General features: G+C 44.1%; 1 protein-coding gene across 26 annotated transcripts in view; it reads right to left on the bottom strand.

Annotated features, from left to right (window-relative positions):
* The window catches only part of GPHN (gephyrin), a 587,889-nt gene that overhangs the window by 113,740 nt on the left and 459,850 nt on the right, over positions 1–14,299 (bottom strand). For all 26 annotated transcript variants that reach the window (XM_048851950.2, XM_048851956.2, XM_048851955.2 and 23 more), the window contains one exon: positions 8,660–8,702. In XM_048851950.2, coding sequence (XP_048707907.1) covers positions 8,660–8,702 — 43 coding nt within the window. The remainder of the gene's footprint in view (positions 1–8,659; positions 8,703–14,299) is intronic.

The following is a 14,299-nucleotide window of genomic DNA, read 5'->3' as shown; positions in this document are numbered from 1 at the left end:
TCTAGAAAGTCCTCCATAAGCACGACGGCCGCGCTCAGACTTTGTGGCCGTACCGCAACACCCATACCCTCCCCTGGGTCGGGAGGATGTGCACGAATTGTTCGAGGACGACCTGTTCAGTCACCTCAGCCGCTGTTCGATGCTCGGGTTGTAGCCATCAGCCACCTGCGTCCTTTAATTCCTGGGCCACAGCCCAGGGTCTGGCGCCTACTGGATAGACCTTTTCCCGAAACCGTCGCCGAAATGTCTCCGGGGTAATGTCGAAGGCATCCAAGATAGCCGTTTTCACTTGAGCGTAAATGCGGGCCTCATCATCTGGGAGTCCACGGTAAGCTTTCTGGGCAGGCCCCGTCAGATATGGGGCGAGGAGGGTCACCCATTGGTCAGATGCCCAACCGGCCACTGAGGCAACCCGCTCGAAGGTCACCAAATAGGCCTCTGGATCATCCTCAGGCCCCATCTTGGCCAGACGGATCGGTGGGGCAGGAGGGGTTGGGGTGGCTACCCTCTCTGGTTGAGCCCCGCCGTGGCCCAGCCACAGGGTTGCAAGCTACTGGAAGCATTGGGTTTGTTGTTCGTGGTGCGGAGCCCCCAAGGTTTGAAGCACCTGCTGCTGGTGGGCACACAGCTGCTGTACGAGTTGGTGCTGCTGCTGTTGCTGGCTCTCAGCCAGGAACTGGATAAGCCTTTCCATCTTTCAATTAGGGGAGCTTCAGAGGCCTCCTCGCTCTAATCCCTTCCTGCAGGGATAGGGACTGGTGCCCGCATTCTCCAGCACTCGTGACAGGTTTCAATCAGTCCACTGAGCCTCTAGGGGGCAATGGAGAGCTACTGTCCCACTGGCAGGCCTTAGTCACCCCTTTCGGTCACTGGGGAATTAGCGGAGAAGGTGTGCTGGCCAGAGTCTGCGGCGCACCCCTCAGGCAGGGGAGTGCCAGCACAAGTCTGCAGCATGCCTCTGAGGCAGGGGAGCACTGGCCAGAGTCTGTAGCGTGCCCCTCAGGCAGGGGAGCGCCGACACGAGTCTGCGGCGCGCCCCTCAGGCAGGGGAGCGCTGGCACAAGTCAGTGGCGTTTGGGATTCTGCTACCCAAAGCAGGTTGGCCGGGGTAAGGGAACGCAGGCCCACCCAATTCCACTGCGTTCCAGCCCAGGGCCCTGACAGTGGCGGGGCGAGAGGGTACCGCTTGGTCTGGCCCCGCTCACTCAGGCTACCGCTGCTGGGTCACCGGGGAACCGTCCGCGCCATGCTGATCAAATACGCCCACCACACTGTGCAGTTCTGCCCCTGGGCTACTTCCAACCTGGTCTCTCAAGCGGGCCTCTCCGGTCCCTCCAGCTCATCCGGGTATTCAGCTGCTGGCAGCTCCAGCTCCCCCTCTGTGTCAGGCTCACGCTGGCCCGGGTTACAGCCTGGCCCCTCCAGTTCCTCCGGGTACTCGGCAGCTGGCAGTCCTGGTCGCCTCAGTCCTTCCTCCAGGTCAGGTTTCTCCTGGCCCAGGGCCTCCCCTGGGTCGGCAGCAGGGTCTGGAGGGAACAGCTAGCAGCCTTTGTCTGTTTCCCTCCCTGATGCTGCCCTCACTTGGCAAAGGGCCCTGCCCTTTGTACTTCCTGTTCTACCCCTCCCCTTCCGGGGATTGGGGGTAAGCTTGGTCTGGGCCTGCCCACTCAGGCTGAGAGGGTTGCTCTTTACCCTGTGGTTCGGAGGGAAGCCACCCTGGCTCCCTACAGGAGTATACATTTAATTTGAGCCTCTATTATGGTGTTTTTAAGAAGTTTCCATGCAGCTTGTAGGCATTTCAGTTCTGTGACTGTTCCTTTTAATTTCTGTTTAAGTAGCTTCCTCATTTTTGTGTCATTCTCCCTTTTGAAGTTAAATGCTACGGTGGTGAGCTTCTTTGGTATTTCTCATCCTCCAAATGAATGTTAAATTTAATTACATTGTGGTCGCTATTACCGAGCAGTTCAGCTATATTCACCTTAGGTTAGGGTTAGGTTTCCTCACCCTTCCCCTCACGCTCATCTACTTGCTGATCTTTACAATTAAATGCAAGCTGAAGTCATGTGATCGGTCCCAAGAGGAAAAGGTAACATGTTGTCCACTGATTGGATCCAATTCCTGTATCTGCTGGATTCCAACACACCGAGAACACCAGATATCTGGCAAATAGTGCATGGTTTTAATGCAATGTACAGTGTGCTTCACTTTCATGTTACATGTTCCACAAAAATAAAATATATGATTTTTTAAAGTGTGCTTATATTCTGAAATACAACTGTATATATATTCTAATATACTCTCTCGTAGTGATTTTAGATCAAATATGTTTAACGTGAAAGCCAAAAGGTGATTTTTCTAACTATCTGCACCACAAACTGCTCCTGGGATCTGAGAATCCAGCTGGGCTCTTTCCACCTCTGAAACCATCACTGGGAATAAAGATTAGTGATTCTGCAAGCTGAATTTAGCTGACAGTTTTCTGATGGTGTGCAAAGCAAAATAGAATCCAGCTTGCTCTTCTATAGCTGTATTAATTGCAGGGTTAACAGGAGTAAAACATTTTTCCTCATAGTGATGGGGCAGATAGGTCCCACTGACAGGGTTAATGAGAGACTGTGGACCTAGTTAGCACTGCCTGCATTTCACCCGCAGCAATGTTAGGCATGGAGAGGGGAAGTTAAAAGGAGATCTACTCCATTTCAGCCCTGCCCAGGCTCCCAATGTGAGAGAAGCCTGTCTGCAGCTTGGAGACTGCTCGGAGGAGCTCCTGTTAGAAGGGATGAACAGCTCCTGTGAGATCATGGGAACCATGGACTATTTGAAGGCAAATCCTGAAAAGAAGCGGGGGGTCCCATCAAACCTTCATTGGATGACTGTGTTTTGAGTTGTGATTTTCTGTTCCTTTTTTCTTTTAAACTATAAAATAAGGGTAAGATTAAAATGTGCCTTTAAACAAGGATAACTACTTAACAGAGAGAGACAATACAAGCACACCATGTATTTTCTAGTCATTCTAGTAAACATGTTTTCAGGGTTTCTGAGGTTTTCTGTTTCATAAAAGTTATTGATAAATACTTTAGATGCCACAATTTCACTTCCTAGAACCCCTGGAGTGCCACACTTAATGTATACTCAGTGTCCAAATTTTTGAATGGCACCCACATAACTGTGAGAATTCTCTGGAACTGAAGATATACATAATTCTATGGAATTCAAACCATGGTGTCAGATAGCTGTCAATTTGCTTTTTTATGTCAAATGTCCAAAATGATCTGTTAAAAATCTAGAGGGGAAATGTCTCTAAATTACAAATATTCTTTTTTTTTAAAGCGGGAGGGAGGAAATCCACCCATCTTGCAAATTTTTAAACATCACAGATGAAACAGCAGTCCCTAATTTTGCAACCCCCCCCATAAAGACACAAACCAAAACAAAATATTACCTCTTCTGGGTCTACAGTAACCTTTCATAATGCTAAGGCATAAAAGAGGAAGGAAACATACAGAGCTATCATTTTTTAACCCGTATTTCTTCTTAGCACTGATTTTTCTTTTTCTTTCAGATATGTCAGATATTTAAAAGCAGAAATCTTAAATTCCTGTTATGTCCATGGACAAGACCAACTTATAAAGATTTTGTTTTTTAATGCTCAGGTATGGAATAGTAGATTTCTTTTTTTTTACAAAACTTAGATGATGATAACAAATAAAAAAATAATAAGCTTCAGCCCTCACAAATCATCTTCCACTTTGAGTATCTCAAAGTGCTTTTAAAGACAGCTATTTACATCCCACAACATCCTACATGATAAAATAATGCTGTACTCATTCCAGAAATGAATACTTTGAGTAAGAGAAGTCAAGTGATTTGCCTAAGGCCACTCAGCTAATCAGGTGGAGAGCTGGCAACAGAACTCAGGAGACCTGACTACTCATCTTCTGTTTTGACCACTAAACCAACTTCCTATGCAGAGTGTAATACGTTTAAGGTAGGTTAAATTTTCGGGGCACATGAAGAGCGAGGTCTTTAACCTGGAAGGTTACAAACTCTAATTGTAGAAAGAGTTCATTTGTGTAAATCCTCTTTTTTGAATCTGACACCTAATTTTTTTCCCTCATCTAGCTCAGCATTTCTTAAAATACTTCAAGCTCAAAAGTGAAAATCATGGATATTTACCTTCCCATTATCTTTGTGTGCTGATTCTTTTCTCCTGTGAAATGCATTAAATGCACGTACATCCCCCAAGGTGCAGTGATCAACAGGTGGGCTGGTGACTCCAAAGAAAGGGGATAAAAGCCCAGGCAGGAACTGCACTATGATGGGGTGTATATCATTTATCACACTATACATAGCTTAGACTCTAATGTCACTAAGCCCTGGTCTACACTAGGACTTTAGGTCGAATTTAGCAGCGTTAAATCGATTTAAACCTGCACCCGTCCACACAATGAAGCCCTTTATTTCGACTTAAAGGGCTCTTAAAATCGATTTCCTTACTCCACCCCTGACAAGTGGATTAGCGCTTAAATCGACGTTGCCGGCTCGAATTTGGGGTACTGTGGACACAATTCGATGGTATTGGCCTCCGGGAGCTATCCCAGAGTGCTCCATTCTGACCGCTCTGGACAGCACTCTCAACTCAGATGCACTGGCCAGGTAGACAGGAAAAGAACCGCGAACTTTTGAATCTCATTTCCTGTTTGGCCAGCGTGGCAAGCTGCAGGTGACCATGCAGAGCTCATCAGCACAGGTGACCATGATGGAGTCCCAGAATCGCAAAAGAGCTCCAGCATGGACCGAACGGGAGGTACGGGATCTGATCGCTGTTTGGGGAGAGGAATCCGTGCTATCAGAACTCCATTCCAGTTTTCGAAATGCCAAAACCTTTCTGAAAATCTCCCAGGGCATGAAGGACAGAGGCCATAACAGGGACCCGAAGCAGTGCTGCGTGAAACTGAAGGACCTGAGGCAAGCCTACCAGAAAACCAGAGAGGCGAACAGCCGCTCTGGGTCAGAGCCCCAAACATGCCACTTCTATGATGAGCTGCATGCCATTTTAGGGGGTTCAGCCACCACTACCCCAGCCGTGTTGTTTGACTCCTTCAATGGAGATGGAGGCAATACGGAAGTAGGTTTTGGGGACGAAGAAGATGATGATGAGGAGGAGGTTGTAGATAGCTCAGAGCAAGCAAGCGGAGAAACCGGTTTTCCCGACAGCCAGGAACTGTTTCTCACCCTAGACCTGGAGCCAGTACCCCCCGAACCCACCCAAGGCTGCCTCCTGGACCCAGCAGGCGGAGAAGGGACCTCTGGTGAGTGTACTTTTTAAAATGCTATACATGGTTTAAAAGCAAGCATGTGAAAGGATTACTTTGCCCTGGCATTTGCGGTTCTCCTAGATGTAGTCCTAAAGCCTTTGCAAAAGGTTTCTGGGGAGGGCAGCCTTATTTCATCCTTCATGGTAGGACACTTTACCACTCCAGGCCAGTAACACGTACTCGGGAATCACTGTAGAACAAAGCATTGCAGTGTATGTTTGCTGGCATTCAACCAAAATCCGTTCTTTATCTCTCTGTGTTATCCTCAGGAGAGTGAGATATAATTCATGGTCACCTGGTTGAAATAGAGTGCTTTTCTTCAGGGGACACTCAGAGGAGCCCATTCCTGCTGGGCTGTTTGCCTGTGGCTAAACAGAAATGTTCCCCGCTGTTAGCCACAGGGAGGGGAGAAGGTTGAGGGGGTAGTCACGCGGTGGGAGGAGGCAAAATGCGACCTTGTAACGAAAGCACATGTGCTATGTATGTAATGTTAACAGCAAGGTTTACCCTGAAAGAGTGTAGCCACTGTTTTATAAAATGTGTCTTTTTAAATACCGCTGTCCCTTTTTTTTTCTCCACCAGCTGCATGAGTTTCAATGATCACAGGATCTTCTCCTTCCCAGAGGCTAGTGAAGCTTAGAAAGAAAAAAAAACGCACTCGCGATGAAATGTTCTCCGAGCTCATGCTGTCCTCCCACACTGACAGAGCACAGACGAATGCGTGGAGGCAAATAATGTCAGAGTGCAGGAAAGCACAAAATGACCGGGAGGAGAGGTGGAGGGCTGAAGAGAGTAAGTGGCGGGCTGAAGACAGGGCTGAAGCTCAAATGTGGCGGCAGCGTGATGAGAGGAGGCAGGATTCAATGCTGAGGCTGCTGCAGGACCAAACCAGTATGCTCCAGTGTATGGTTGAGCTGCAGCAAAGGCAGCTCGAGCACAGACTGCCACTGCTGCCCCTCTGTAACCAACCGCCCTCCTCCCCAAGTTCCATAGCCTCCACACCCAGGCGCCCAAGAACTCGGTGGGGGGGCCTCCGGCCAACCAGCCACTCCACCACAGAGGATTGCCCCAAAAAAAGAAGGCTGTCATTCAATAAATTTTAAAGTTGTAAACTTTTAAAGTGCTGTGCTTAAAGTGCTGTGTGGCATTTTCGTTCCCTCCTCCACCACCCCTCCTGGGATACCTTGGTAGTCATCTCCCTATTTGTGTGATGAAAGAATAACGAATGCATGACTGTGAAGCAGCAATGACTTTATTGCCTCTGCAAGCAATGATTAAAGGGAGGAGGGGAGGGTGGTTAGCTTACAGGGAAGTAGAGTGAACCAAGGGGCGGGGGGTTTCATCAAGGAGAAACAAACAGAACTTTCACACCGTAGCCTGGCCAGTCATGAAACTGGTTTTCAAAGCTTCTCTGATGCGTACCGCGCCCTCCTGTGCTCTTCTAACCGCCCTGGTGTCTGGCTGCGCGTAACCAGCAGCTAGGCGATTTGCCTCAACCTCCCACCCCGCCATAAACGTCTCCCCCTTACTCTCACAGATATTGTGGAGCACACAGCAAGCAGTAATAACAGTGGGAATATTGGTTTCGCTGAGGTCTAAGCGAGTCAGTAAACTGCGCCAGCGCGCCTTTAAACGTCCAAATGCACATTCTACCACCATTCTGCACTTGCTCAGCCTGTAGTTGAACAGCTCCTGACTACTGTCCAGGCTGCCTGTGTACGGCTTCATGAGCCATGGCATTAAGGGGTAGGCTGGGTCCCCAAGGATAACTATAGGCATTTCAACATCCCCAACAGTTATTTTCTGGTCTGGGAATAAAGTCCCTTCCTGCAGCTTTTGAAACAGACCAGAGTTCCTGAAGATGCGAGCATCATGCACCTTTCCCGGCCATCCCACGTTGATGTTGGTGAAACGTCCCTTGTGATCCACCAGAGCTTGCAGCACTATCGAAAAGTACCCCTTGCGGTTTATGTACTCGGCGGCTTGGTGCTCCGGTGCCAAGATAGGGATATGGGTTCCGTCTATAGCCCCACCACAGTTAGGGAATCCCATTGCAGCAAAGCCATCCACTATGACCTGCACATTTCCCAGGGTCACTACCCTTGATATCAGCAGATCTTTGATTGCGTGGGCTACTTGCATCACAGCAGCCCCCACAGTAGATTTGCCCACTCCAAATTGATTCCCAACTGACGGGTAGCTGTCTGGCGTTGCAAGCTTCCACAGGGCTATCGCCACTCGCTTCTCAACTGTGAGGGTTGCTCTCATCTTGGTATTCATGCGCTTCAGGGCAGGGGAAAGCAAGCCACAAAGTTCCATGAAAGTGCCCCTACGCATGCGAAAGTTTCGCAGCCACTGGGAATCGTCCCAGACCTGCAACACTATGCGGTCCCACCAGTCTGTGCTTGTTTCCCGAGCCCAGAATCGGCGTTCCACAGCATGAACCTGCCCCATTAGCACCATGATGCATGCATTGTCAGGGCCCATGCTTTCAGAGAAATCTGTGTCCATGTTCTGATCACTCACGGGACCGCGCTGACGTCGCCTCCTCGCCCGGTATCGCGTTGCCATGTTCTGGTGCTGCATATACTGCTGGATAATGCGTGTGGTGGTTAATGTGCTCCTAATTGCCAAAGTGAGCTGAACGGGCTCCATGCTTGCCGTGGTATGGCGTCTGCACAGGTAACTCAGGAAAAAAGGCGCGAAATGATTGTCTGCCCTTGCTTTCACGGGGGGAGGGAGGGAACGGGGGGCTGACGTTATGTACCCAGAACCACCCGCGACAATGTTTTAGCCCCATCAGGCATTGGGATCTCAACCCAGAATTCCAATGGGCAGCGGAGACTGCGGGAACTGTGGGATAGCTACCCACAGTGCAACGCTCCGGAAGTCGACGCTTGCCTCGGTACTGTGGAAGCGCTCCGCCGAGTTAATGCACTTAATGCACTTAGAGCATTTTCTGTGGGGACACACACACTCGAATATATAAAACCGATTTCTAAAAAACCGACTTCTATAAATTCGACCTAATTTCGTAGTGTAGACATACCCTAAGAGAAATATCCGGGGGGAAAGAATTAAGAGGAAAATACCTATTAACACAGACTCTAACTGCTATTTTAGAAAGGTGAAAGCTGCTAATGTTTTCCTTTTTTTTTTTCTTTTCGGATTGAATTTCATTGTCCTATTTTTTTTTTCTATTCCTGCTGTAAAGTCATATAAACCCTCCCTTGTTCTTCACTTTCCACACCATCAAAATATTATTCTAACTTGTTCTCCCACTTCCTAACTAAAATGGGAGTCATGGTTCAAGAGTACATCAGGGAGGCAGCAATACTTACTGGCTCTGAGGATGTTCTCCTTGCTGCTGCACCTGGACTGGACCTGCAAAGAGAGCACAGACTCTATGAGCTACAGTAGTTAACAGGCACAGCAAGATGTGGCGATTTAATGGGCAAGCTCCTGGGATCTAGAGTCAGAGGCTCTAAATATTTGACACCTTAACAATTTTATATAGTGTATATATAGGATACATATATTCAAGCAGAAACTTACTGGTTGACAGTCTGAATCTGATATAAGCAATTAAAAAACGCAAACAAGCCAGCCTAAAGGACAGATTTTTAGGTTAAGAAATGAATATACAGCTTTCAAAGATACATATTAAACTTCAATTTTACATTAAATTCCAAGTTCATTGTATATAATTGTGACCACAGTGATCCTGAACCTAAGTCCTTGTGTTTTATGTGCAGACCAGAACAACAATATGCCTGTATTAACATAATCTGCTTGAAGACTTGATTATTGCTGCTGTCAGTGGGGCTGCTGAGGTTTCGTAGAGAGAAATTAAAAATGCTAACAAGTTAGAATGTGGTGATTGTGAAAACATTTATCAATTCTGCTTCACAGCTGCACAAACATCTTCTGGCTGGAGACAGATGAATTTGTTCAGCTGTTTAAGTCTAGTTTAGAAAAGTACTATGCCTAATATGCTTTAGGGTTTAGCTGATCGCCATATTTGGGGTCAGGAAGGAATTTTCCTCCAGGGCAGATTGGAAGAGGCCTTGGAGGTTTTTCGCCTTTCTCTGTAGCATAGGGCACGGGTCACTTGCTGGAGGATTCTCTGCTCCTTGAAGTCTTTAAACCACAATTTGAGGACTTCAATAGCTCAGACATAGATGAGAGGTTTTTCGCAGGAGTGGGTGGGTGAAATTCTGGTGGCCTGCGTTGTGCAGGAGGTCAGACTAGATGATCATAATGGTCCCTTCTGACTTTAGTATCTATGAATCTATGAATATGCTTTTTATAGTGTAGATCTACTTTGGAAAGTGATTGTGTAAAAACACCATCTTCCTAATCAATAGATCTACTCCTTGTGTACCTGATTCCCACTGTGTTACTCCAGTTTTATGCTGGTGTGACTCCAGTAAAGTCAATAGACTCAAACTGGTGTAATATTGAAGTAACAGTGGTGAATCATGTCTGAGTAGAGTCATATTTGCTTACTATGGAGACTAACAGAAGTTTTGGTTTTCAACTATTGTTAGCCCTGCAAAGCCAATGCAATATAGGATATATCTTCACTGCAGAGTTAACTTGAGCGTAGATAACTTGAGTTAACTTTTCTCAGTCTTGCTTGAGTCAGAAAGTCACACTGTGAAATGACACTTGAGCTGCACAGAGTAATTGGATTAGTAGTTGATGAGTTGTCTTAACTCGAGCTGTGGCCTATACCCCCAGGCCAGCCAGCTGTTAAAAGTTAAAAAGCACCATCAAACTTTAGTTCAAGGTTTTTGTGTGTGGATGGGACTCAAGTTAGAGACAATACTAGTTATAACTCAAATTAACTTTGAAGGGAAGACAAGCCCTATGAAAGTGTGAGAAGTGTGAGCTGGATCCTTTTCCTTCATGTGCTCCTTCAACAGAATTGTTCACGAAGACTTCAAGTACAAGCCAATAAATTACACCCATGCAAACCTATTTACAGCAATAGGGTTGCATAGGTGTCATTGAGGGCATCATAATCCTTGTAAAACCTTTTTTAGTGTTGAAGAAGGAAGGGTAGGAAGGAAAGAGACCAGCTTAACTTTCAGATCTGAGGTTGAGTTTGTGGGGGTGGGAACTAGACAAATATCTGCCTGCAAACTGAGCACACATGATCTGGAAATTATTTATGAGTGATAAATGTGGAACCCCAAAGTGCCATTTTTCAGTCTCTTTTCAGACTAGAGCCATCTTTTAAGTCTGAAACTAATCCTTCCTTGTTTTCTAAACCTCTTTCTTTCATTCCACAGCAGCTTGCCCCAAACGCATATTCACACAACAAGTTGGATTCTACAGCATAACAGTCTACTCATTGTAATGAAAAAACTTATGATGGTAATGTTGCAACTTAGAGTGGATTATGGTTGTTCTTCCCTGAAAAAAAACTGTTATGTTTAAAAATTAAAACCACCCTCCTTCCCGTCAAAAATACTACACAGGTAAACTCCAAAATGTCAGTGATGCCCTGATTTGGTCCAGAGTTGTTCTTCCATTTTTCAGGTACATGATAAAGTAAAATCTCATTGGAAGAGGAAAATGTTTCTCTTCGAAGAGCAATTCTGGACCAAAAAGGAAGGTATAATGGTATATATGAGAGCAAGAGAGAGAGAGAGAGAGAGAGGGAGGGCTGGATGGGTGAGTGGGTCACAGTTGAGGAAAATGCAAAATGTACTATGCAAAAGGAGAGATGGGCCTATCTGCATAGGATATTATTTAAAATTGAAGAGGCTATGCTATTTCTCATTGAAAACCATATGCAAAGAGAGAACAAAGAATGGGCCTGTTGCAAAATAATCAAGAAATTCAGCAAACTTTGGAATGAAACCTAGTGAAACAACAACACAGTCCTAAAGAAAAAAACAAACAAAAAAACCCCACACAAACACTATAGAAACAATCTAATAAAACAAACTAAGTAAAAATATGACTCAAAGGACACAGATAAAAGCTACTAGAGAGAGGAAAAATGTTAGTGGACAAGTCAAGAGAGAGTCTTCAACAAAGTGTGGGAACAGAAGGAGCCGAAACCCATAGCGCAAAGCAACGTTTGCGAATGAAAACCAACTCCTTTGAGCAATAATAGTTACTCTCGAGTCGTAGCCTCTATTCCTCCTGAGTTCATCTTTAAGCCCTTCCAATCTATAGTGGAGCTAGTGTATGAACAAAAACAAGAAATTTATAATGCAAAGAGCAGCTGAGACTTGCAGATCTAATATAAAAAATGTGCTGACAGAATACCACTCTTACAACGTCCAGATGACAATGGCAACAAAAGACAGCTGGCTTCAAACATAGCTCTTGGAGGTATTTTTTTTATTCTATGAGCACAGAGGACTTCAAATGACAAAGCTAAACTGTGCTTTGCAGTGTCTCATGGTGATCTAATGTTTATCCTTTATCACTCACCTGATTAGCAAAATATGCACTGTGGGAAATAATTTGTTTTCCACAAATTTTAAAAGCAGATGTAGAAGAGGAATCCATAACTGTGAAAAAAACACTCAACTAGACTTGATCATTTCCAATCCTAGGCTCATAGCTGCTGAATACAAACTGTGCTTCAACACAGCTGAAGGATTAATCAGTTAGCCAATTCTCCAATTTACTGTATATTGCACATTCATAGGCTGTTTCATTTTTTGAATATTGTTCTATTAAAAAATATTTTACTTGTCAAAAATAGTGTTTGATAGCCCAAACCTACTTTAGAGCTTTGTGTAAATTGTCTTTTTCATATTTTATCATTTGTATATGTTTTGTACCTGTGATATTTTTTAAATCTGTATGTAAATCAGGGTTACATGATTTTTAAAATCATATAACCCTGAAGTAAATATTCTAGTGTACCATCATACACCATATCATGACTTGCTGGGACAGATGGTTTTGGAACAACTGTAATTCTTCCCTCACTCACAGGCTGCTCCAGAGATAGTAACCTGTGCCTGTCTCCCATATCACAGGAAATCTGATTTCTCTTCTGTCTACATTCCCCTAGCTGCCAATATATTTTGGCAGAGAAGCTCTGAATAAATTGGGATCTCATCCAATATCATTCCCCAGGGTGGCTCAGGAGGGAACAATCAGAAAGCAGAGCATCCACATTCCACTGCCCTGACCTTTACGTCCATAGGATTTTATTATATTTAAATTATAATTGTATTGCCTTGTAATGCAGAGTAAGCCTTGTTCCCATGGGCATAAGCACCAAACGCTATGCGAAACAAAGCATTTTAAATTAAAATAAACAGAGGAAATGGTAAAAACAAGAAACCTGCTGACAATCTCTATCAATCATGATTGGTCTGAGACATGAAATCACTTGTGGCAAATCTTAGCATCTATAAGGGTATCTTTACAAGTAAAATAGAAAATGAAATGAAGAAAAGCTCATGCTACAAGTGAAGTAAAAGTAAAATAAATAAAAGAGGAAAGAGAAGCCTTTACTACATGACCACAATCTTTAGGAATGGTTAGAGAATTTACTTACCTTTTATACTTCATAACAAGATTTAGAACAGAGTATAAAATCAGCTCTTCATTATGGGAGGTACAGTTAAAAGCCATAGATTATCGTAAAATGAATGGCTACACAAACATGAAGAGTTTCCAGCCAAATATGAAAAGCTAAGTCTTATGGGGAAACATTTCAACTGAGGTTTATTGCAACATGAAGAATTCGTAACATTAAAACACATGATTTTACCACCAGCACTAGAAAGAACCCATTTCTCAAGAACACAGAGGAGCATAGGAGGCTAACCGATAATCTAGTTACGGGAAAGCATATTCCACTATTAAGACAGCATGCAGAATGTGGAACCACCAGCAGAAACCCAACAGGAAGGGAATGGGTTAGCCAAGTCGCAATGAAGGAAGCAGGACATGTGAAGCACAGCAGCAGTTATGAATTTGAGAACTGTCTTCCTTTAACTGCCCTATAAATGTCAGACTCATTTAAGAAGTAAGGAAAAGATTATTTTCAGTGTGTTCTACAAGTACTACAAGTCATGGCTATAGGTTAGTGTGGAACTCTCATCACCTTTCCCTGAGACTTCAACAGTTGTGTAGAAACCAGCTGTACTCTGAGAGAGATCTGGTGCAGTATAATGTTGCTGCCTTTTTCCATCTGTTTCATGAAATAGGCAGAGTGGATAAATTGTGTATAATCCACTCTTGGAATACAAAACCTCCAATACATTCAAATCACTTTTCAGTATCAGACTGTCAGCAGCACATGAGTGGCAAGAAGAACCTTAGCACCACTCAAGCTTTAGTACATACTACTGCTTGGCTGTTCAAATTCTGCTAACTTTCAAATTTTTCTCCTCATACTTACCTACAATTAGTAATTATATGATCGCAGTTCCACACAATTTACTGTGTGGATATTTTGGATGATCCCTCCAATACTGAAGACCTGTCTACTTTGCATTGGTATTAAAGATATCATTATCTTATTTTTAGGAGCTCTGGAGTATACTCTGCTGTCCCTTCGCAAAAAATTTCTCCTTGCCCCACAATTAAACATCATAAAATCACAGCATTTTATAACAAATATCCCAGCACTATGTTATAACTTTGTAAACCATAATGGTTTTGGACTATTATTGTAGGATATTATGCATAAGGTCACGGAACATAAAATCAAATGAAGAAAGAATCAGAGTAATATACTAGGATTTGATGGTTTTAGAAAATATTTTGTTTTTTATTTTAAACCTATTCAAAATAACAGAGAAAACTATAATTGTTTTTGTTGAATTAAAATAAAATATAAAAGAATTTTGTCTAAATCGGTTACCCATACACACGGCAAATATATATATAAAATGGTAACATTTTGGTAACATGGTAACATTACATAATGTGGATAAGAGATGCACAGGCCTTGATATTTAGGAAAGCATCCCCATTCAGGACAGCACTTAATT

The sequence above is a fragment of the Caretta caretta genome, chromosome 6, assembly GCF_965140235.1.
Source record: "Caretta caretta isolate rCarCar2 chromosome 6, rCarCar1.hap1, whole genome shotgun sequence".
In the NCBI taxonomy this organism is placed as follows: domain Eukaryota; kingdom Metazoa; phylum Chordata; order Testudines; family Cheloniidae; genus Caretta; species Caretta caretta.
This window is presented reverse-complemented; position numbering and strand designations above follow the sequence as displayed.